The sequence below is a fragment of the Colius striatus genome, chromosome 11 (genome assembly GCF_028858725.1).
Source record: "Colius striatus isolate bColStr4 chromosome 11, bColStr4.1.hap1, whole genome shotgun sequence".
In the NCBI taxonomy this organism is placed as follows: Eukaryota; Metazoa; Chordata; class Aves; order Coliiformes; family Coliidae; genus Colius; species Colius striatus.
This window is the reverse complement of record NC_084769.1, coordinates 4,585,791-4,609,232: the sequence shown is the minus strand read 5'-3', so window position 1 is coordinate 4,609,232 and position 23,442 is coordinate 4,585,791. Positions and strand designations below refer to the sequence as shown.

The following is a 23,442-nucleotide window of genomic DNA, read 5'->3' as shown; positions in this document are numbered from 1 at the left end:
TGCGTTTTCCCAACACATCTCATTTGTAACTATGGTATCCTGAAACTTCTGAACTCCTTTTATCATTAAATAAAGCATCCAGTACTGAATGCCCAGTATTCCCCAGTAACACGCAAGAGAAAGACACGTCTCTGGGGTTAAAGTCATGCAGCACAAAGAAGAATATACTGGATGCTTTCTAATCTTTAAGCAACTGAGGCCAAAGCTTGCTTATCAAGGTCCACAAAGAGAAATAGTGCCACAGTGAGAAATCAGGAGCCCAAACCAGCGCTGAAGATAAGTGTTACGGTCTAGTGATTTAATCTACTCATACATGATCACGTCACTATTTACATATCTCATGGACCCTGCTCGCCACAGCACCTGACAGATGTCCCAAAATAAAACATTATCTACGTGAGACTGTATGTTGCAATTCAAGATTTTCAGATATCATACTTTCAGAAACAGATAGGACATGTATAGGCACACAGGTTTATGTACATGCACACACAGATGTATGACACACAGACATAATACATACACTATATACATTTCTCTTTTCTGCACCTCTATCAGACTCCACCATAAAACTGTGCAGCACGCTGAATTAAGCCATTTAAAGCTCAGCCAGGAAAATTGTTGACAACAGCTAATTTGTTATTGGGAAATGATCATGCATTTCTCTACCATAGAAAGCTAAAAATCTGTTTGAGGTGGTTGGCGGACAAGCTCTCAGATCTGCAAACACTGAACAAAGTGAAATAGTTTTGGTCAAGTAACACTTTGGCCAAATAACACTTATCCTTCCAGTGATGCCTTTGGACTACACATTAAAAAAAAAAACACAAAACAACTTCAGGGGCTCCTGAAAAGGAAACTTTACTCAAGATGCTTGTCAAGATGAACAGAGATGTTCTTTGGAAAGTATTTCCAAAGAAGTTCTGGAGCAGTGGTAGCTGTACAATCATATGGAATTAATTTTCTGTATATATCTCTACATATTGCTGGAAGAAACAAACGAACTTTAAAATTCAAAGATCTTTATACAGCCCTGTGCTCTTAGGTACAAATATTTAAGTAATCTTTACTTCCTGCCAAACACTGAAATGGATATTAAAGTACATTAAATTATTATAGATACATGTAGTAAAGTTTCTTTCCTGGTTTCTCTGTTAGCTCCTGCATCTTGGTATTGCTTGCACTGAATGTAAAAGATAATTTAATATTATCTGGGATTTAAATCCCTGCTTCTATTAAAATACTGTGTGTTGGATGTATAAACGCATGCCCAGAAGCCTGTGCCAGAAGTCTAACGAATATTCCACATAAGGGATGACTCTACAAACTGGCTCGGGAAAACTATTTATTTACCATGTTCCTTTCTCCAGCATCTTGTGATGATTTCAGGATGACATCCCTTCATTCACCTTTATTTCTTTTCTTAAAGTGAAACAAATAAACAAACAAACCACACAGAAGGAAGAAATTTAACTATTCCAGCCCCAACTGAATATGAATTCCCTCACCAAGCCCTATGACCACCACTTTCCTGTGCTCAGCATGGCAGAAGCTGCCTCCAGCCTGTAGGCAGACCAAAATGGAGAAATGTTCCTCTTGATTTCATATTGTGATATTAAAGAAAGGAATACAGTTAGTGTTTAAAAGAAAGGGAAAAAAATAAAAGGGATATCACCCTTTATCATCCTGACGCAGGACCTTTGAATTGACTTATGAGAAAGAAGCAATCTAGTACATGAAGTAGAAAAAAACCTACTTTCCTCCTCCTCTCTTCCTCCTGTGTATTATTAGAAACACAAAATCAAGGAGGAGCAAGACACTAGTGAAAAAATATCAAGTCAAAATTACACCCATTAGGGTGATGCAGTGCAATGTCCCGACTGGTCCCACCACAGACTTCCTTAGGGCTACCGTTTCAAGTAAAAATTAAACAAGACTACACTGAAACAGTTAAAAATTGACATTCTCCAGCTTTATGACATGTTAACATTACTTGAATCAATCTCAACTTTTAAAATCATCCCAACCCTGCAAAGAAGTGAATGAGGGCTGTAAAAGAAACTCATAAGAAAGAAGAACAGCTAGAAGCCAGAGCCATCCATGCTGAATATTATCAAAGGTAACAACAGGTAACAATGTCTTTAAGAATATACCATCCCCTCCCTTTTTGCCACAAGATTAGTATGAAAAATGGTTAGTATCCTACCAGTAGTTTTACCTATGACTTTACTAAGGTTGTGCCCATAGGTCCTTGCAGGCCCATCTCACCAGAGCTGCTGGATGAAGCCCAGGGGTTCCCACCACACCACCTCTGAGGTTCAATTTAACACAACACAACGAGGGCCCAGCTTCATTGAAAGGACACAGCCCCAAAAGCACAGAGCGAGCTTCTCAGAAGTATGAAAAAAAGATGTAGGATTTTGTTTTCCACCTGAGAAATTCAAAGCAGCGAGCACTCAACTTCCCTCTCCACTCAAAGGCACTTACAGAAAGCCTGTTCTTAACCCTTTTGCAGAGATAAAATTCCATTTATCTTCCATTTATTTGCATTTCTACCTGAAAGGCAGAGAATGGTGGGTTTTTACGTGCAACAAACACAAACTGTAGGGTTTTTTTGCAGCGCATTGGACTGCGGCCTACTTCCAACGATAGGAATGCGTACCTGGATTTCCACAGTAATCACAGTTCTAACCCTTCTGATTTAAGCATGGTGCCTATCTCTAAGTCAACGTTCAGCCATACATGTTCTCACTGTTTAAGAACTCGGCGCAGGTGTTATTAATAAAATAAATTTATTTTTAAAAAGGATGCTATTCTATAAGCTTTGAAGCTCACACATAGTCTAACTTAAGCCAGCTTGGGCTCATCTGGTCTTTAAATGACTTCTTTCATGTGGTCAGCCCACGAGCCATACGTACTGCTGCTCAATCACGCCACTGTACATCGTCAGCGTGAGGATGATTTGCATGATTTGCATTTCCTGTACCGTTTGAGCTTCAATGAGCTCTAAGCACCACGTACAAAAGAAACCACCGCCAAGCAATGCAAAGATTTTTAGTTAAACCAGATGAGACTATTTTAGTCAGCCTGCCAATAGTAAAAACAAAAAGGTCTCAGGGATATCCTGTTAAATAAGGATTTATTTGGAGGGAATCTGAACCTTAAATTCATACTCTTACTTTTGAAATATTAAGGTTGTAGGAATTCCTTAATAAACATGGCCTAGCAAAAAGTGATTTGGTGAAGACTTTTTTTCTTCAGTGTTCCTTAGATTTTAGCTCCACATTGCATTAGCAATTTATTTATTTAATACTACATAAAAGGGTTCCGATTACATTAGTTTTCTTAACATATAAAACTAAATCTAATTAAATTCAATTCACTGATTGCTGGTTAAAATTTCTCCCTAGGAAGAAATCTTTTATTTTATCACAAACGATCAATAAAAGCTGTTGGACAAATAACTGATAGAAACAGCATTACAGTGGGGTTCAATGAATAAGTACTAAAGTGGAAAAAAAAATGTACCAGAGCCTCGTTGTCATGAAAAACAGAGACAGATGGGGAGACAGACCTATATGATGCTACAAATAGATGAATATCTTGTAAGGATTTCAACAAATGTTATAAGATCTAGTCAGAATTTGAAAAAAAATACAGATTTGCCTGTGCTGCTGCACTGAAGTTCACCTGAAATCCAAGCTACGAGTATCACACATAATCAAAGCTTCAAAAATAACAAGAAAAATACAGAATATCTTTAAATTCTTTATAAGATCTTTTCTAGATAATGGCACAATTATTAAAGTCGTTATTTAGTACAAATCCTGTGTTAATATATAAAAGATTAAGACAGTTTGCTTTAATAGCTACTTTGGAAATGAAGTGTTATACTGCTCCCAACTTAAAAACAAAAGGTGTACACATAGCCACCCGTGTGCAATATTGTAATTTAAAGCAAGTCCCTCTTTAAAATAGTAGATAAATGCACCCACTGGAAAGGCTAATAAATACAAGCAGGCTGATACGGTGAGCTGCATGTGACCAGCCACAGGGCGTACATCACGTCTGCCTGATAGCAAACCAGGACAGGCTGTTCGAGCACTCGAGGAATCTGCATATCATCATGCTTCATAAAAACCACAGAAAACTCCCATTGCTGGCTGTTCCAAAGGAAATTCATTTATGGAAAATTAATGAAGAGTTGCATCTTCATTTTTTCTGTATTGTTTTAAATATAAGTGGTAGTCAGCTGTAACTGAGGGGTTAAATCCTATCTCGAATACAAAAATTCCACTTACTCCATTGTTGTCTGCAAATATATAGTCAAGAGCAACATTTAATCACAACAGGTACCCTCTATACAGTGACTTTAAGATTTAGCAATCAAAAGGGCTACCATAAGAAAAATGCATTCTGTCATTTCTCCACTTAGAGATCCCCTGAATAATGCACTTAAAGGTCAGCTAATTTTAATATGGAAAGTAACTAATAACCTTTATTAATTCCTGTGCTCGCAGTTTTCTAGCATGTCGACCAAATAAATAATACACTGAAGGAATACACAATACAAACCAAGTTGCTGAATGTAGCCTCTACTGCACAGGGAAAAAAAAAATCTGTTATTTGCAATAGACAAAAGAGGTCATTAGGAATCTAATACGTGGGTTTTGCTCTGGAAATTATGAAAGCATTATGAAAGACAGAGCTTTTTAAAAGCCAGGCTGCTGGTTTCTCCCTTCAACATGCTCCAAGATGGTGAGACCAGTGAATGAGGTGCTAAGTTCACTAATATCCAAGCACAACCAAAAATCCCAAATGTTATAAAGCATCATTTTTTTTTGGTCATTTGCTAAATTTGCAGGACATGCATGGTGTTGGAGAACATAGCTAAGAATTCTGCTTATAAACTTTTCTGCTGTCTTGAATAAAATGACTGAACATGAAAAAAAAAGTTAAAAACAGTTAATATTTTATTCTCATGGTATCTCTTTCATGGGAAGCATTATTAATGTTACACACTACATAAAATGATGTAAGAATATCCACCGGTTTATTAAGCATTTTCGTTTTACATAAGTAGATCAGAATGCAGCAATATTCATGATCAGCCTTTCCAACACATTGCTTTGGGTTTGTTCCTAAGAAACATTACTATGCTTGAAACTAAAAATAGATGGCTATTTTTAGATATTTAATCACATGAGGAAAAGACACATTTTGTATCAGTCTTCTTTAATTTACAGAATAATTCCATAATGCACCCTGCACATATATCATGAAAATCCCTGGCACACAACTTCCAGGCTCACACACCGAGAGCCGGCTGCAAGTGGAAGCAAAATGGGTTTTAAAAGATTCCAGCAACAATAGTCTTGTGACTAAATCAGAAACAGAAGCAGAAGTCATGAGCCAAACAGATACCTATCGGTTTCCTTGAGCTTAATCTGATTAAAACGTGGCTCTCAAAAATGTTAAATAGAATGCCACGTCAGAGAACAGGCTAATGATAAAAATAGTTCATGACAGGAAATCATTATTAAACCAGCACTACTAGTGTATCTGTTATGGAAATTTCCCTGTAATTTTTCAAGGTTTCCCCCTATGCTTTTTCATGAGTTGCCTGTTACAATTCCCTCCCCCCCCCCCCCCACAATGGCATGTAAGTTTGAGATGTAAAAAGAAAATTATCACTGCAATTTTCCAACTATACTCTGCTCAATACCATCTCAAGTGTGTCATACATCATCTTGTCATTCACTTTAACAAGAAATCACATAATATTCAGAGGCAGAAAATAACTCAAAATAGGCAAAAACACATTCATATGGCATCACAGAAAAAAGAAATCTGTTTTAAAAAAATCTTAATTTCAAGAACTTTCATATTGAAAGCACCTTAAAAATATTAAAATCAGAAGAAAATTTTTCATTAGAAACTGCTGCAATGGCAGGAAAACCATTCCAGAATCCAACTGAAATGATAACAACCACTGATCACGTACTATCACAGATCAAGCCTAATGTTTTAAAAAGCTTACACGAATAAAAGTCAGCACCTTAAAAAACCAGCTTTATTACTGTTTTTCCTACCATCACTATCCCTCTCACAACCACCCTCTAGATTATTGTGCCTTTAAAGCACTCCATAAAATACAAACTAGACTCACAGCATCTTGTCCTGCATGTAGCTACATGATCCAGAAAAAGCTTTTACAAAAACAAACAAACAAAAAATAAACACAACAAAAATCCCACTTTTTACAAGATCTTATCTTACACATCTAACTCCCCCTAATACAAATCTATTTCGGCATATGGAAGTGACTTCAACAAACTTTAACAGCCACCTCCAAAACCCTTTGGTTTCCTTTTTTAAATCTCATTAGTGGAGAAAAAGAAAACCATCAATCAAATTAGCTGTCTTTTCATGGAAAATAGGCATTTTATCTGTAATGATGATTCAGGCTTCCCCGAAGAGTTCCCGTGATTCAGCTGACACTCATGTGCTGGTTTTTCAGCAGGACACCCAACAACCCTCCTGAGCCACTGCTCACTCTCCTGGTGGCCCCTTCACCCAGCAGCCTCCCCACCACTGCACAGGGACACTCAATCCCTGGCAAGCGATTGAGTTTTTTTTAATTTGAAGTCAGACTCGGAATTATTTGCCACTGACACGTCGTAAGACAAACACACAACATGGGGAAACAGAGAGGTACTTCAGAGACTTCTCTAGACAGCATCAGGGCTGGTCTTTAATCAAACTCCAAGTGTTGCCCACCTAAAACCCAAGAGTGACAGTGCATCACAGGAATCATGACCATTTTCAAAGACAGCATAGCCACCATATATATTTTAGAAGTGTATACTAAGACTTCGTTTTTCCCCCTGGGTATTAGCATATTTGTCCCACAACAGCCAAGCTATATCTGACTGAGCATGAAAAGGAACATGCATCCTATTTACAGCAGTGCTTAAGCCTTATGCCATAAAGAGTCTTCCAAGCGCACTCGCATCTACTCCTCTTAATATCCCTCCCACATTAAGAAATGATTATCTAATACAGAGACTAATTAGCTCATGGTCTTACTACAGTCATCCTTGACAAAGCAGGGGGAAAAAAACCCAAACAACTGTGAAGTATTATAATGTCAAGGTTCAAAACATCCACGTTTATTGAGATCACTGCAAATTTCTTTAGATCAATGCAACAAGACTGAGTGCTGTCTCTTGATACAGAAATGCCTATCTGTTGGTGAATTCAAAGCCTGGATTTCAGCAAAGGGCCTCTAGCAGGACACATGCAATGTCACAGCCCAAAGTTCCAGGAAGAAAAGCTGGTGAAAGTTAAATCAGAAATTATTTATTGTTAATTTTAACATTTCACCATGCCAGAAGATGTTAAAACACAGACATTTCAGTGGTGTGGAGAGCCAAGAACTAAGCTGGAATCATCCGCAAACTGGTCTGCAAATAGTGCCTGCAAATTACTTCAGATTAAAAAGGAAATCATCTAATAGGACAAACTTCAAATCCTGAAGTGTGGGCAATTTTTCCTTCCTTCTCTATGCCCTCCCCTGGCTCCTCAAGTCTGCAGCAAAGACATAGCACAGCAAATCCAAAAGGTGTAGGTTTGGAAAGAGCCAGGGCAGAAGAAAGAGAAGTCACTCTTCATCATACATATGTTAGCAATCAAAAAGAAATGCTGATTTTTCATACACATTTCTCAATAAACACAAAATATTACCGAAACAGCACATCTGTATCATCTGCAGTGCTGTCCTGCCATTAGAATTAAGTCACTGCTTAATTTGAAAGACAGATACAGAAGCATGGACTAATAGATTATTAATGTATCACAGTATTAATAATGGCAGCAATGATATTAAGAACAGGCCATAAGACAGAGCCAGGCATGTTTTTCCAAGTGAGAACCGAATGGGCAGAGGTCAAGTGCACACCAACAGCCATCTGGATTGATGTAACACACCTTTTCTCATTTCATATCTCCCCTTTGAGATTCCTTTTCTTTCTATTACTCTAGAAATTAAGATATGCAAGAAGAGGAAGACAGGCATTCTCCTGGTTCTTAGGAGCAAAAATACATATATGTAGAGTTATATGGAGGGCCACAACACCTCTGATCACTGAAGGCTAAATGAGTCATCCACTTCAGAAGAATGGCCAGCAATTAAGTAAGAATCTGAGAGCTGTTAAGTGTATCAATTTCAACCTATGACACTGAAGAGAGAAGCTTCCTATGTACTGAAACTGTTGATATATCTTACACCAGAGTTGCTTGCAAAATAACCTCTCACCTAAGGAAATTCCTCTCCTTAGAAAGCCAAACAAAAACCACCAAATTCAAAATATTTATTGCCATAAATTTCATCACTGTTCCATAAACTGCTTAAGAGACATGACATCATGCTAACTACCTAGACTCGTCTGGTTGATAACAGTCCCAAATTTCAGGCTGAAGACTAAACTGCAGGAGCGTGGAAGGGTACAAATCTACAGGTCATCTCAGATGCTGAACACAAATCTGACTCATCGAAGCCCAAGGTGACACTCCAGCAAATATAGAAGGTCTGGCAGTGGCAGAGGCTGACATCACAAAAAAGGTCTCGCAATGTTTTTGTCTTCTCTTCAGCCTCCTTGGACTGGAAGTAGGAAGGCTTTCCTTTAAGTGGATCAGACCTAATTACTCCATCCTCCAGTCCCTGTACTGCTGCTGCTACACAACTCATCCACAAGCTGAAGCATTTTGCAAAATGCAGAATGACAAGCCTGAAAAAAGGTTAAGAGCAACTGAAGTCTGTAGAGGGGCACAGCTGAAAAAAACGATCAAAAACAGACATATACATGTATTTTGAGTGTATCTCAAATCAGACTTCTCCCCAGTCACAAATACTCCTTGCTTTCCACATGGCACCTTGCAAAGCAAGGAAGCATCTCAGCACCAGTCACTTGTACCGAACAGGAATCAAGATGCAAACCATCAAAACCCAGCTAACCTCAATGGTTTTGCTTCCAAGTAACCACACAGCTGAAAATGGGCTTATTTTTCAGCTTCCAGGACACAAAGTCCATAACAGCACTGCAAGCGCACTCACAAATAGGTTTGATTCAGCTTTAAATGTGATAAACTTCCCAAGACTCAGTGAAACAGTCAATGAATTTCACCTGCCAAAGAATAACTTGTGACATTTCTGTGCTATCTAAGCATAATTTTAACACAGACAAACTATATTGTTTCTTCATATGGGTTTAATCCAATTCCTCTTTGGAGGAACAAAAATGTTGACTGTCACAGTACAAAACAGGTATGAATTAATGATTTCATCAATTTTATGGCAGATACTTTTCTACAGTTTACTTAGTAAATTCAAAGCTGAAAATGTTACTGCTTTCTTATTCTGAGTGCATAATATACTCCAGAAGACCATTTCTAGGCATTGAAAAGTGTATTTTACACCAGGAAAAGTGAGTATACCGCATTTCAAAATCCATTAAAATATAACAATTCTGATTACAGGCGCAACAATCTGCCTAATTAGTTTTTCCTAATTAGCAGGATGCTCTAACCTCTCTAATAAGACTTCTGTGGACAGAATGTTCCATATTGGTTATCCATCTGAGGTAAAAACTAAACAAATACTTCTGAAGTACAGCTAATAGAACAAGTGTGGTTGGGCTCCGTGGTCAGAAGGCTGCTCTGGCGTGTAATACTGGCAATCTGCAAAAACACTGAATATTCTACCTTAAATACACCACAGCTTAACACTACAAACCCCTCTGTATTTTGAAGACAAAATTAAAGATATCATATGCAATGGCTAATGAAGTTACAGTTTTAATTCCACAGTACATGCTGAACAGCTAAATAAATACATCAAATAACATATGTATGGACTAAAATATACCATGGAAAAGTGAGATAATGAGAAGGCAAATACCACAATGATGCTGTAATGACCCAGAGTGTGGTTGCATTGCAGTTTTCCTCCACTACAAAGCCTTTGTATGGCATGCACAGATTTTGTACCTTCCTCTTCATGATTCACAGTCCTAGTATGTACCTGGCAATTAATAAGTAACAGTATTATCTCCAAATCCCATCTTATCCAATGAAAAGAAAATCTCATTATTGCTATATATCTAACATGCAACTCAAATACTACCAGTTAAGAGGAACACAGAGCCCCAGCAACATCTGTGGTCAAAGGCAGATGCTCAAGATAAAGAAAATTCAGGCCCATGTTTTATTAAGAGTTTGCAGAGCAGCTGCTGAGCTTCATCTCAACAGCTGAAATATCCCTCATGCTTATTTAAAAGCACAGGAAGCACATAAGTATCTCAAACTCCCTCCCTGCCACCAATTCATTCACCCCACTCTCTCAAGACATACCAACTCTACCCGTGCTTTGAAGGCACTGGCATCATCACCCTTGAAGGCACAGGAAAACGTACATCCTTCACTTCTTTACTATTAGTATCTGGGAAAACTTCAGAGCCACGGGTACAAGCTGGAGCAGAAGAGGTTTCAAAGAAACACACGGAAAAACTTCTTCCCTGTTCAGGTGAGGGAGCACTGGAAGGGGCTGCCCAGATTGGGTTGTGGAGTCTCCTTCTTTGGGACATTCCAAACCCACCTGGACAAGATCCTGTGTGATCTACTCTAGGTGGTCCTGCTGTGGCAGGGGGATTGGAGTAAATGACCTTTCAAGGTCCCTTCCAACCCTTAAGATTCTGTGATTCTTGGGAAAGATGTGAGAACTGTTTAAAGCACTTCAGATCTTAATGCTTCAATAGCCACAGAAACCTTTGAGACCACAAGATCCTTTGCATAGCCAGCATAAAACCTCACCAGAGTAAGCTCTACTGCAAACCAGGCTCATACTTGAGTAGGTGGTAACACAACAGTCTAGAGCAGATAGCTAACTACAGTAAGTTAACTCTTGACTGATATCCTGAAGCCATCACCTAAAGGAATCAGCAAAGAAAATGGTCAGTTGACCCCAGACAATTGAAATTCTCTCCCAATTCTCAAGTTTTGTGAAAGTAATGGAGAAAGGGCAAAGCTGGCAGGGTCAGTAGGCATGGTATGTATGACACAAGGACAGGTATGAAGTTACTGCTCCTGGGGAAAACTGAGGCAGAAATACCAGAGATGCATAACACCTGACAGCAATGCAGGGCTAAGTGGTGTTACTCCCAGCTTCCCTTTCCTCCTACCACACAGACTTGTGATGTAACAATAACTCAGAACCAGCTTTAGTTTAGGATGAGGATAGCATAAAGAAGTAATTTAAGAGATAAAACAAACCCAAACAAGAAAAAGGCCAGTTTGCTACTGAAGAGCAAAACCCTCCAAAAACTTGCTAAAAATGACAAAATGGGCTGTTTGTTGAGAAGCCCCTCCAATCTAATCAAAACCTTCACCCTACTCCATCCACCTATTAACCTCTAACACGAGCCTCAGCTGTGTCAAGATAAACTGGACAGCCCTGAAGGAAAACAGATCTGAAGTACACATCCCCTTTTTTGTCAATGGCTACAATGCAGACAGAAGCCATGTCAGGCACTGTAAACAGTATCATGTAGAGTACTTAAGTACTTCCTTCAGAAAGAAAATCTAATTTTAGCTCATCTACAATTTATTATAGTAGAGCTATAGCAAGAGAAATCCTAAGTTAATTTAGAAATCATTTCACTCTAAAAAAATCAAAGATAACTCCTTTGTTACAACTTCCCCCCAAAATTCATCTCCTCTCTTACATACTTTTAGTATCTTTAGCAGTATTCCTCCAAATTCATTTGGCACATAACATTTTTTGCTATGTTTTTGTTATGTTTTTAATAAAATTAATTACCAGGAAATTTCTGCATATGCACAGTCTGAAATAATTCTGTTCCTCAGGGTTTAAACACCGAGATGTTGCTATGCACGATAACTGTTCCATGTTTAGTGAGTTACAACTATTCTGTCACGAGTAGGAAATGCATTTTGCTCACAAAAGCCAAAGGCACTGTCAAACCTGCAGCACTCTGCAGAACAGTAGGTAAAAAATGCCTGCAAACTAACTGCTACTAGATAATGGTCCCATTCATCATTCTTAAATTCTATCTTTAATTAAAAATGGGATGTTCTCTTACATAAATAAAAAATTGCACATGTTCTCAAATCACTGTACCATTTTTAATTCTTTCATATATAACATAGTGTTACTTAAGTATTAAATACTTCACTCCATTACAGTTTTTCCATATTCCAAACAGACACACATCTTCATTACATGCAGAATTATGTTTAAAAAAAAAAAACACCATCACTCAAAGAAAACACAAATTAATAAACCCCATAGTACCCTTTTGGAACATCAAAAGTTCCACTTAAATATAAGAAAAAACTGCCTCACTGTGAGGTGAGGGAGCCCTGGCAGAGGCTGTCCAGAGGGGTTGTAGAGGCTCCTTCCTCGGACATCTTCAAGACCCACCCGGACATGTTCCTATGCAACCTGATCTAGGTGACCCTGCTTCTGCAGGGAGGTTGGACTAGATGATCTCTAAAGGTCCCTTCCAACCCTACCATTCTATTATTCTACAATAGTAGGAATACTGCTGAATTGCAACAAAAACTCAAGTCGAAATAAGATTTCTATAGTTTTGCTTACAGTTATTTACACTTTTTTTAAAGAATCATTTGATAAATAATTAGCTTAATTTAGGCATTTACATCAGGTAACACTGATGTTAGAGAATCATTATGAGAAATGATTATTAGAGCAGGTATAGTAATTAATAGTAATTATAGTATCTTTCCTCATAGTAATTATTAGAAACAATAATGTTAACAGGTGTAAATTCTTCCAGTAATTCTTCTGCAAAAACAAAAACACATATTTGCTTTTGCTGTGGTGTCCACTGCTGTCTCCTCCTTTCTTCAAGTTGCTATTAGACAGAAATATAAGCTTCAGCGTGCAACAAGTAAAATGGAAATTACGAGAGAAAAAATGAAAAATGATTAACAAGTAGGCAAGGTTATGAACATAAACACTTAAAAAAAAAGTGCTCTGAAATGGAAAGCATTCTTTAAAATGACTGTGTCCACTGGACCATTGGAGATATGTGCAGGAGGATGGGAGGCAAAGACAGGGACAAAGGACAAAGGCAAGAAAGAGAAAACACTGTACAAGGGAATAAGATTGCAAAAATCTTCATTACAGAATGATGAACAAAAAAAGCCTTTCGGTTGCTTTGTATATGTGAAGGATATTCAAATGATTAGACATCATTTACATAGATTCTCAATATTTTTTTGAAGGGAGGGTAAATTAATCATCGTAATGATTCAAAGCATGCCAGTAACAGGTATCATTCCCCAGATACTGAGGCTGAGTACTGTAAGAGGGAAAAGAAGGAGGAAATCAATTGATCAGGATGAGAGAGTCAGAAGCCCATCTTGAACACGTTCCAATGCACCATAGTTTGGCATACAGATTGTAAACAAACTACAGCCTAGGTATGTGGTTTATGGTTAGGAAAAGAATGACACCACAATTCACAAAAGTAAGTATTTTACAGGTCAATTTGTATTAGCATTTCAGTTTGATACAGAAGAACAGTTAAGAAGTAATCATTAATCTCACAACCATCCTCACCTTACATGCCTCAGCTCACACCGAACTGTCTCCAATACTATGAACTGAATTCCTTCAGATGAAACTAAGCCAGGGGATGATACTCCTGGAGAGCATTTAATAGACTCCAGCCTCATATCACAGACATTCAGTCCTTAAGAACAAGGCTACACCTAGTCTGAAAGTAAAAGACCCTGAAGCAACCCACTGGCTGCATGCTGGACTAAGAGCATCTCTTCATCATTTTACCCCCGTCCACAACCCTGTCAAGCTGTCCTACTTGTTATATCACCTGTCCACATGGTCATGTGCACATTATAAATCTGTATACAACTGTAATCCCAGAGGAGAGATTAAATCAGAGAACTTTTGGACACATTTTCTCAAGTGACCACGGGCCTGACAAGTGCCTTCAAAAATCCATACTGAAGCATGTGGACACCCACAGCACATGCTAACAGATCAGAGCTGGTTGTTAAAGCAGCTGGAGAAATACTGCTTGAACTTCCAGCCCAAGTTCATCAGAGAAACCTCCTACCCCAGGGTCTTGGCAGTCGGAGTTGATGGAGATAAGGTGAGCAGTTACAGTGTGAATGGAAGTGAAATCAGCTCAGCAGGGTACTGAGCTCTCAGATATGGGCACTTGTGCTGAACTGGTTAACTCAAGGTAACTGAATTCTTGGTCTGCTGTAGACAGACAGCTGGCAGTTGATATGTTGCCATCTACCCAAACAAAGAATTTCAAACCTTCAATGTGCTGAAATACTCACAAAAACTCTTCTTCTCTGTTTGGCTAAAAAATACTTTTTGTCTAACAAAATTTTGCTTCATTATCTATCAGTTCTCAAAACTCATTCAACTTGCAAGTAAGAAAGCTAGTTATTTATGGCACTGGAATACAAAGGTATAAATCCAAATCATTTGCAAACCAAATATCCAACAAAATTTAGGTGGGAAAAAAAAAAGTGTAGGAAAACAGGAGTACAGGAAAAAAAAAAAAAAGAAGAGAAAAGATTTCTCTATTAGATTCAAATCAAAAGCTTTGTTTCTTTCCCGTTTGGAAGAGCAAGTTAGTGATATGGACTAGAATGACAATGAATTGCAGAAAGTATAATATTCTTTATAATTTAGTACTGTATATGTTTGTTATCTGAAAATAAAAGTGTAATCCATAACTAATCTGGAAATAAAATATATACACAGCAACCATTTAAAAGGACAGATAAAATACTCATTAAAATCCTAAGTGTAGAAATACTGAGTCATAATGCACAATTTCATTACATTTTACTGCCAGCAATGTAAATATCAATTCTCCAGGTGATTCATAAAATTCATTTTAGAAAGAAAAATAAGGATTTCACCAGGCATTCGTGAACATAAAGGAAAACACATGCTAGGGTTTGAAAAAACAGACTGTTCTTTCCTTGTCTCAGAGTATTTTTCTGGAATTTCAGCAAATCTTTTACACATCAAACGGACAACTGCCATTTCACATTAGTACTTTCTATAGATCACCCAGCGGCCCCAACCAGCTCCTTCCCGCTCCTGCACCTCTTCTTGCATCGTTTTCATCATTCCCATCTTACTTCTGCCAAATCTGAGATCATATATATATATATATATATACACACACACACACACACATATACTTCCACTGACTTCAAAGGAAGGAGCCTGCATTTAAATTCTTCTAAAACTTCTTTTAACTATCTAAATTGTGAAATTGCCTAATATTAAATGGGACTGGATAAAAAAAATAAGCATGTTGGACAAATTAAACGACTCAAGTTTTTGGAGGGAAGTGTGCATGTGGGGGTTTCCACACAAAAACGTAAAGAAAACCTGTCACTGTTAAAATGAATAGCTACCATCTGCCAGCATTTTATCTGAGGCAAAGTTGATTAATGCAAAGCGAATGTTTAAGATCACATTGCTGTCTGCCTGAATAAATTTCAGGTAGTTTACTTAGGCAATTATTTGTCCTGTTTCATAAAAGATTTTTTTGTTGTTGTTATTGGATCCCCATCCCCCCGAGATTTTACGCAGATGGACCCAAGAAAAAAAAAACATTTGCTCTTAAATCACAGTACTGTACAAGGATTTTTAGTGCCAGAACACTGTCCCTGGCCCCTGTGTGCCATGGCAGCGAGGTAATTAATCTGCTCGACAAAGGAGATCCCACCTCCTTTGCTGGCTTCGTGAAAACTTTCAGGCAGCTTCTCTCCATCACACTGAAAAGGAAATTTTAGCAGTCTAATTGTGGGCAGAAAAACCACAGCAGTGCTGTTCTCCTATATAAGAAATTATTTTGCCCTTAGACCTTACCTAATTTTTAATGGATTACTTCTGTTTTCATTAATTTTTTTGATCGGATGACTTACGTTCTTAACCTTTATTTACAGTATCTTCCCAGCTTAAAAAAAAGAAATACATTTTAGAACTTAAACATTTTTCTTTTGTTATCTTTATCAAAGCATTTGTTTGCAAAACTGTTCTGATAAAAATCATTCTCGGCTACACTCACTTCTATGCTCTTCTTCAGAAGTTCACTTTGAACGATAACATTTTCAGAAGAAGTTCTCAGAGCAGACTCTAGGCAACATTAACCTAAATCACACAGAGACCCAGTTTTAGGCATACGTTCCTGTGTTACGTACTCACAGCATCAGATGGCCTCTGATGTCTCCTTCATCAGAGAGAATTTCACACCCGTTATTCAGGCAGGGACACCCTCTATTATCCAGGGCTACAGAGGTGGAGGGCATCATCTGCGATAAGTGGTGGAGTTTCATGCCGTTCCATATGGACGGATATTCTCTTTGCTTACACTCTAAGCTGGCTGGACATCAGCCAGCTCTGGTCAGAAGTCACAAAGTTGTTTTAGCTCAGTACATGGTGCCTGCGTCTCGTATCTCGGAGGGGTTTATTAGCTTCGGCTCGACACGGCGCTCGGATGGCCATCTGGCCCCTGGTGCAAAGACGAGCTCCCAAGTAGCTCATTCCAAGCGTGGGCAGGATGAACGTGGAAGCGTTTGCACAAGCCCGTGTGAACTAACCTTGGTGAACTCAACTTATTTGTTTGGAAAAGAACAACAAAGCAAGCAAGTTTGGCACTAATTAAATGAATGAAGTAATGACCCTTTTCCCAGCTGAAGGGCATAAAAGGAGAGCGCGGGACCAAGTAGTGTCTCCTGTACCCTCCTCAAGGCATCTCTACCAATAATGACGTTCTTGTATTGCTGTAACCATCAGTGAGGCTATAGAAATGAGTGTGTTACACCCACATTATTTTTAATCAAAGATGAGATCTGAACTCCTTCTTCAGGGAGTACTGGCTATTACTTTTAACCACTTTATTTCCTCACCTCTTTATATCAAGTAATCAAAGTACAATGGACAACTCACCAGCCTATTTCCTAGAAGCATGTTCCATTTCCTCTGACAAAACTGTAGTTAGAACACATCTATACACCCATACACTTCTTAACTTTACCTTGAGAAACAAACAAATGGCATGGAGAGAGGGCAGTCCTGGGCAGAAGATTATTCAGCAAGTTCAAGAAGTTGAGACACATCCCATCTTCAAATGTAAAAGTTGAGCAATAAGACCAAAGTACACACTTTGAGAGTTGATATTGTAAATGAGATGCAAGTTTTATTCACCTATATACAACAGCAAACATTATAAAATATGCCCCCCAAAAACCAGTATCAGGTAGACTTTTCATTTGCAGGTACATGGTTAACTTTTATTTAACTAATGTGCTACTGACAAAAACAATTTACTTCTTTCTCACCCAAGTATTATTAGGCTGAAATGCTGGGAAGGCTGCTAATACAAGGGAAATTATTCTACTTCCAACACAGACTATAACAAAGATGTACTTCCAGCATTTGACATAAGGACGTAAAAGACAGAAACAGTCCCAGCACAAATGGGTGTCTATGTATTCAGGTTTAATGAAATGGCTGAATTCTGCCCTGCTTTGCTTCAACTCAAATCTTCAAACACTTTCCCTGGGACATATTACTTCCAGGTATTCTTTTTTAGAGGGAAATACCTAGGAAACACTAAGTACCCTCTCTTATGAATACTCACACATGCAGGTTGTGCTTTCTTTTCAGTGTGACAGAACTACTCACTGGAATAAAACTTTACAGCATCATCATTTTTAAGACGACTTTTTGGTGACATGAGTCCATCAGTTAGTCAAGAATTCACTCCGTAAAAATGCATTTTTTCCTTATAGATCAGAATAAAAGCATCAGGTCTGAAACATTCCAAATCTAGTTGTCTTATTTTTACAAAAAACCCCTAAAATCACATCTATATTATATACTGTTGGAATATACTAGACATGGTTGAACATCACACTCCCCCCAAGTTTGGGGTTTTCTTCTCTATTAATTGAAAACAATTTTTTGTTTCCTTTTTTTGTTAAAATGAAAAAGAAAAGCACAGTTTGTCTTTAAAATATAGTTGTCAAATATCAAGGGGTATATATATGCTAACATTAACCCTAGGGGTATTTTGGGGCTACAGTCTCTTACAAATAATATCTTTATTCATATGAACAGCTACCTGGGGGGCAATACGGAATGTTACACATAATATTTATATAGATATATTTAAAATAATCTAGCAGTGCTATTAAAACAAACTGGAAGCTACACTGAATCTAGCCTCTCTGTTTTGCAGATCAAAGTCGTACACTACTAACTTTATTTTTAGTTTTGATTTACTTTATGTAGAGCACAGTCCCTAAAATGCAAACTGCTTTCATCTAGAATGTCATATCAACTGTTTTATTATTTGAAATTAGTGTTCATGGTAATAAAGAGCTACAGAAAAAAAAGAAAACCCATCTTCCCCCTCCCCATTAAATTGTGCAAACAGTATTTCAAAATTTGAGAAATTTCTTTGAATTAAGAAAAAAAAATCCAAAAAAGGTTAAAATAAAATACCTTCTGGTATGTGCTTTCTGCAGTTACTGAATAGTCACTACGTGCTACAGAAAACAACTTCAGACAACATCAGACATCTACATTTATCAAAGAGTTGAAGCTGTCTGAAGCAAGTTGGGAGACAAAGCAGACAACGTAGCAGCTCTGCAGACTGCCAGCAGACCACAGAGGTCATGCCTCTCTGCTGGACCTTCCTCACTTACTGAATGAAGATGATAATAGTCCATCAACTGCTAACGAAACTCTCCAACTGTTGAAAAACTTGTCTCGAGAAAGCAGACAGTAATTCTGCTCTTTTGCAGTACATTTCAAATGCTGTGACTTGGAAACTGCCATCACAAGGAAGAAATTCTTTGTACTCATGCAACGTCCAAGCGGACACCTTCTTCCCAATTGAGGAGAAGTCACATGAGTCTCTGTACAGCCATTAAGAAAGCTCTTAAAAATGCTCAGTTCTCTGGCTGCGGTATGTCAATATATTAGACCACTTCAAGTTTACTAGCCAAGTAAGCTACGTTTAAAAACTCTCCTTACAGCCTTCCAAGTTGGAGGAACTCGCTGCGTGCCAGATCTTCCCCATTCATCAGGGCTTCTGTCCTCCTTTAAGGAGATGAATGAAGACATAAGCTGGTTTAACGACACACTGCACAATGAAGCCACGAAAACAGAAAAGCAACATTTTTCCAGAGAGACACGGCACAGCTTTTGCATTGGGGGAGCTAATACAAATCCATACAGTGCTGCAGATAAAATACTAAGTGTCCAATAGCTTCCATAATAGCTACATGTGTTCCTCTTGAAGGGCAAGGACGTCTCCTCCCTGTGACAATTCTGGGTAGATCTCATTCTTGCACGGGAACATCGTTTTATTGCACACCAGGAGATCGGCCGCACAGTTCACAAAAGTAACATTAGATGCACTGCTTGTTACCAATTCAGCTTTCATTCTGGCTCAAGGGAGTTCGTGTCTGCTGTCTGATAAAAATATTTGCAAGTTCAACACATAAAACTCTCTGGTCACTGTAGAACATCTGAATTTAACATCTATGTTCCTGCACCATATATACTCTACCTCAAAAGCACTTTTTAAGAAGGTTTCTTAACTCACTGAACAACACTTGAAAACTAACAAACTTGGTTCCTTCCCCATAATCAGTTTCTATCTATGAAAGCATGGCTCTTTTAAAACACATGTATAACACTGCTGTATAGACATCCAGCAATATCAGGCATCAGCATCAGTGCTATTTGTCAGACACAGTAGCGTCTTGAAATGAAGCACAGTTTGAAAAGACAATTTTAGTAGTGCAGCTCCATTACCAAAAGTGTTTGCAGTGTGACCATTCTTTATCATTAAATGCATAAACAAGGAATTTATGAAACGTCACATTTATGAAAATCACTTCTAAAAGAAAATTTGTGTGCTCTACAACAGAATGTCAGTATTCTAAATAATGCAAATTTGGTATTTCCCATGATCTCATGAGAAGGCTGAAATATTTCAATGTGAAATTCAAAACACCCACTCCTGTCGGTTTGCACTGAGAATATTGTATTAGACTACTACCTGGGAAGCAGATCTTTAGTGGTTACTAAGCAGGCTAGAAACAGAAGAATGGGTGTTAATTTTAATCAATGTTTTTTGCCAATAGGAGGGAGCAGTAAGCCTCATTAGGTTATAGTCTGATGCATTTATACTTTCAATTTAATACTTGAAACGTTCAATTACAAAACAAACATTAAAAACGAGCAAGTAAAGTGGAAGGTCCCTCTAATGAGTTTTTCTCTCAGTCACATCAGCCCTCATTCCTAAAATTTTATGCTGCCTGCCAGAATAAGGCACATTCTCTTTTTAAACACCACATCTTTGTAAACTTTGACTACTTAATTCTGTCTGATCAAACCCTAACAGTAAAGCAACAGTAAAGAAAAAGCTTTCCTCTCTTTAAGATGCTCTATTGGTTAGATCAGATTTATTTGCTGTCAGTAAAGGTTATATTTGCACATAAGTCTATGACAGATTGCAAGTTTATTAACTTCAAGTGAGTTTTCAAGCTGCTGGGTTGAGGGTTTTTTGTTGGGTTGTCGAATTTTTTTGTGGGATTTGGGTTTGAGTTGGGTTTTTTTTTTTGTCATCATTCTCTCCCCCTTCCCCCAAGATATGGGTTACTTGACAAATTGGAGTTAAGTTATCTTAGGTCAATGTAACTGTAAGTTAAACTAATGAAGTGTATGTCTATGAGTGATGTCTGATTAGTTTAATACAGTCAGTGCTGGACAGCTTGGGCTGCTGACCTTGAAGGAACACAGATAACATTGCGATGCGTTGGAGGATGTGGTTGCAATACAAGACAAATTTACATAACAGTTTGTCATATACACTCCTCCAAAACAAAATTGTTGCAAAAGGACAGCAATAGGAAACAAATGCTCCATGCCTTGCACGAGACAAACCGGGGGAAATTAATTATAACATTTGGCTTGGGATGGTAGCTTATTTTAAAAGCAAGCCAGAAGCAAGCACAGAAAAGGTGTACATTTGTACAGTATGCTTTCCAAAAGGGATTAGACATTGTTTTGGGTAACACTGTTCAAATGCAGCCTTCTATTGCACAAGATGTACTCTTGAAAAAAGAAACCAACATGCTCCTTCCCCTGCCAACTATGTCTACTTGCTCCTGGTAACAAATACCAGACCCAGTTCTGAACTGTAACTAGTTAGCACATCATTTAGGTGCGTTCAGGCTCCTGCTGAGGTTCATTCTGTTGCCGAGGAGCAGCTGCTCTGCCAAAACATCCCCATGCATGAATGGTTGCTCTCCACGAGGGTTGCAAAGCCAACCCAGTGCTCATTTCCTACCCACGCCGTGAGGCTGTGCCCCAAGCAGAGCACGCGTCGTGCCACGGGACCCGGCACCGCTGGAGACAATCACCGTATGCATCTCAGGCCAAGCAAAATTGCTGGATGTAAAGGCAGCTTTGTTCTGGAGTGACTGATTCTCACTACATGATAGCTATCTGACCTAAATAGTCTGCTTTTATCAGTCCAGGTTCTAGTTGATAAAAAGTTTGCCACTTACATAAACGCTTAACTGACATCCACAGTTGTGGGCATGTTACAGAACCGGACTGTCATTAAGATAAAACTGCTCTCCCTTTATCCTCCAGGTCAGCCCAAGCACTACACTCTGATAAATCAGACTTGCTAATAGATACATCGAAGGGCAAGTGAGGAAGCCTGCAGTATTCACATCTGTGCCATCTTTCAATCTAATCTGCAAAGCACAGTTTAAACCTTTGAGTATTACTGAAGTCACCTGATAATTTTAAAGTAAGATGTATATTTATATGTAGGCACAAAGAGGCATCCACACACTTGCACCCATAAAAGACTCTCAAGGATTACTAATGAAAGACAAAACAGTCCAGGAAACTCTAAAACATAGTTATAATTTCCCAATTATACCCCAAGAAGTCAATGCAAGAAGCAAAACTAGTGTTGTCCACTGCAAGTCTCCATTTGGACCTGCTTTGGCCAGGGGACTGAACTAGATCATCTCTAAAAGGTCCTTCCCAACCCCTATCATTCTATGATTTGCTTGCACATATACCCTTGCATGCACATAAATGAAGATTCAGCTCAAGACACCTGGTTGAGCTTAGGAAATAGATGATTCCTGGGTTACCTGTAATTAGTACTTGTTGGCACTGTTTGCATGAAATAAAGAGCAGCAGTTCGTGCTTTCCAATGCCACTTCTTAGCAGGAAGCGTACAGAGGACACAGTCATCTTGTAGTTCTTCCTGAAGAAGATCCATCAGCTGTTTGTGGGAACCACCATAAAAGGCTTCAATGAGGAGAACACTCATATTCCAAGTACTTCAGAGATGCCTGGATTCTGAAAATAACAGCAGAGAACGATTTTACTTTAGAAATACATTCTGTTTTTAAGATGATCATAATGGACAAAGCAGAAACATACTGCAAGGCCTTACAGTAGCTTTGTTATTCCCTTGAAATTAATCCTTCATATTATGTTAGTACTTGCTTCAGAAAAGGCTTCTTAGCAATCATGATGACAAAATTATCACACCTATTAGTTTCAATCATTTGTAATTTGTAAATGAATCAAAATAAATACTGTATTTTTAATGTATTGTTTTGTTTTCAGTCAGATACTTAAAAGCAGCTTCACCTCACACTCTCATTCTTAAACACATACAATTATTCCACAGGTTAGGAAGCACTTTATTCATTTTTACATAGGTTTCCCCTTTTTTCCTGGCACTAGACAAAACTGAAGAACAATTTAAACACACTCCAGCCCCAATAGTTTCTAATAACAGTAATTTGGGTGACTTGAAACCAGAGACCAGCCTGAGGACATGTAGTCAGTATCCCCCTAGGACTCTCTCCTGCATCAGTGGGAGCTGGGACCACCATCCCAGCAACACACTCGGACCTTGCAGAAGACACAAACCACAGTTGGTTTTGGTTGTCTGAGTACCCCAAAATGGCTGGAAGCAAACAGTATCACAGGCTTAAGGAAACTCTCAGATGAGAAGCCACAGAACTGCTCACAAACAGGATGCAAAACGTGCTGCCCAAAGAGAAGGGAAAGATGAAAACCCTGTGACTATTGCTCATCTCTTTCATGAGTCAGAGACTGGGTACTGAAAAGCTGCTTTTCAGATGCTTCAAGGAAAATCATAACATACAAAAGTTAAAAACAAAGCCCTGAAAGATATTCACCATCCATGACTGCCTCTCTGATGGTTTCCTTCTCAGCATATCCTAACAAGGGAGGATTCTCTGTTAAAACTTCTTTGCTCA

General features: G+C 38.3%; 1 protein-coding gene across 9 annotated transcripts in view; it reads right to left on the bottom strand.

Moving 5' to 3' along the window:
- The window catches only part of GTDC1 (glycosyltransferase like domain containing 1), a 210,633-nt gene that overhangs the window by 128,565 nt on the left and 58,626 nt on the right, over positions 1 to 23,442 (bottom strand). For all 9 annotated transcript variants that reach the window (XM_062005031.1, XM_062005028.1, XM_062005027.1 and 6 more), the window contains one exon: positions 22,297 to 22,507. In XM_062005031.1, coding sequence (XP_061861015.1) covers positions 22,297 to 22,478 — 182 coding nt within the window. In that variant the 5' untranslated portion in view covers positions 22,479 to 22,507. The remainder of the gene's footprint in view (positions 1 to 22,296; positions 22,508 to 23,442) is intronic.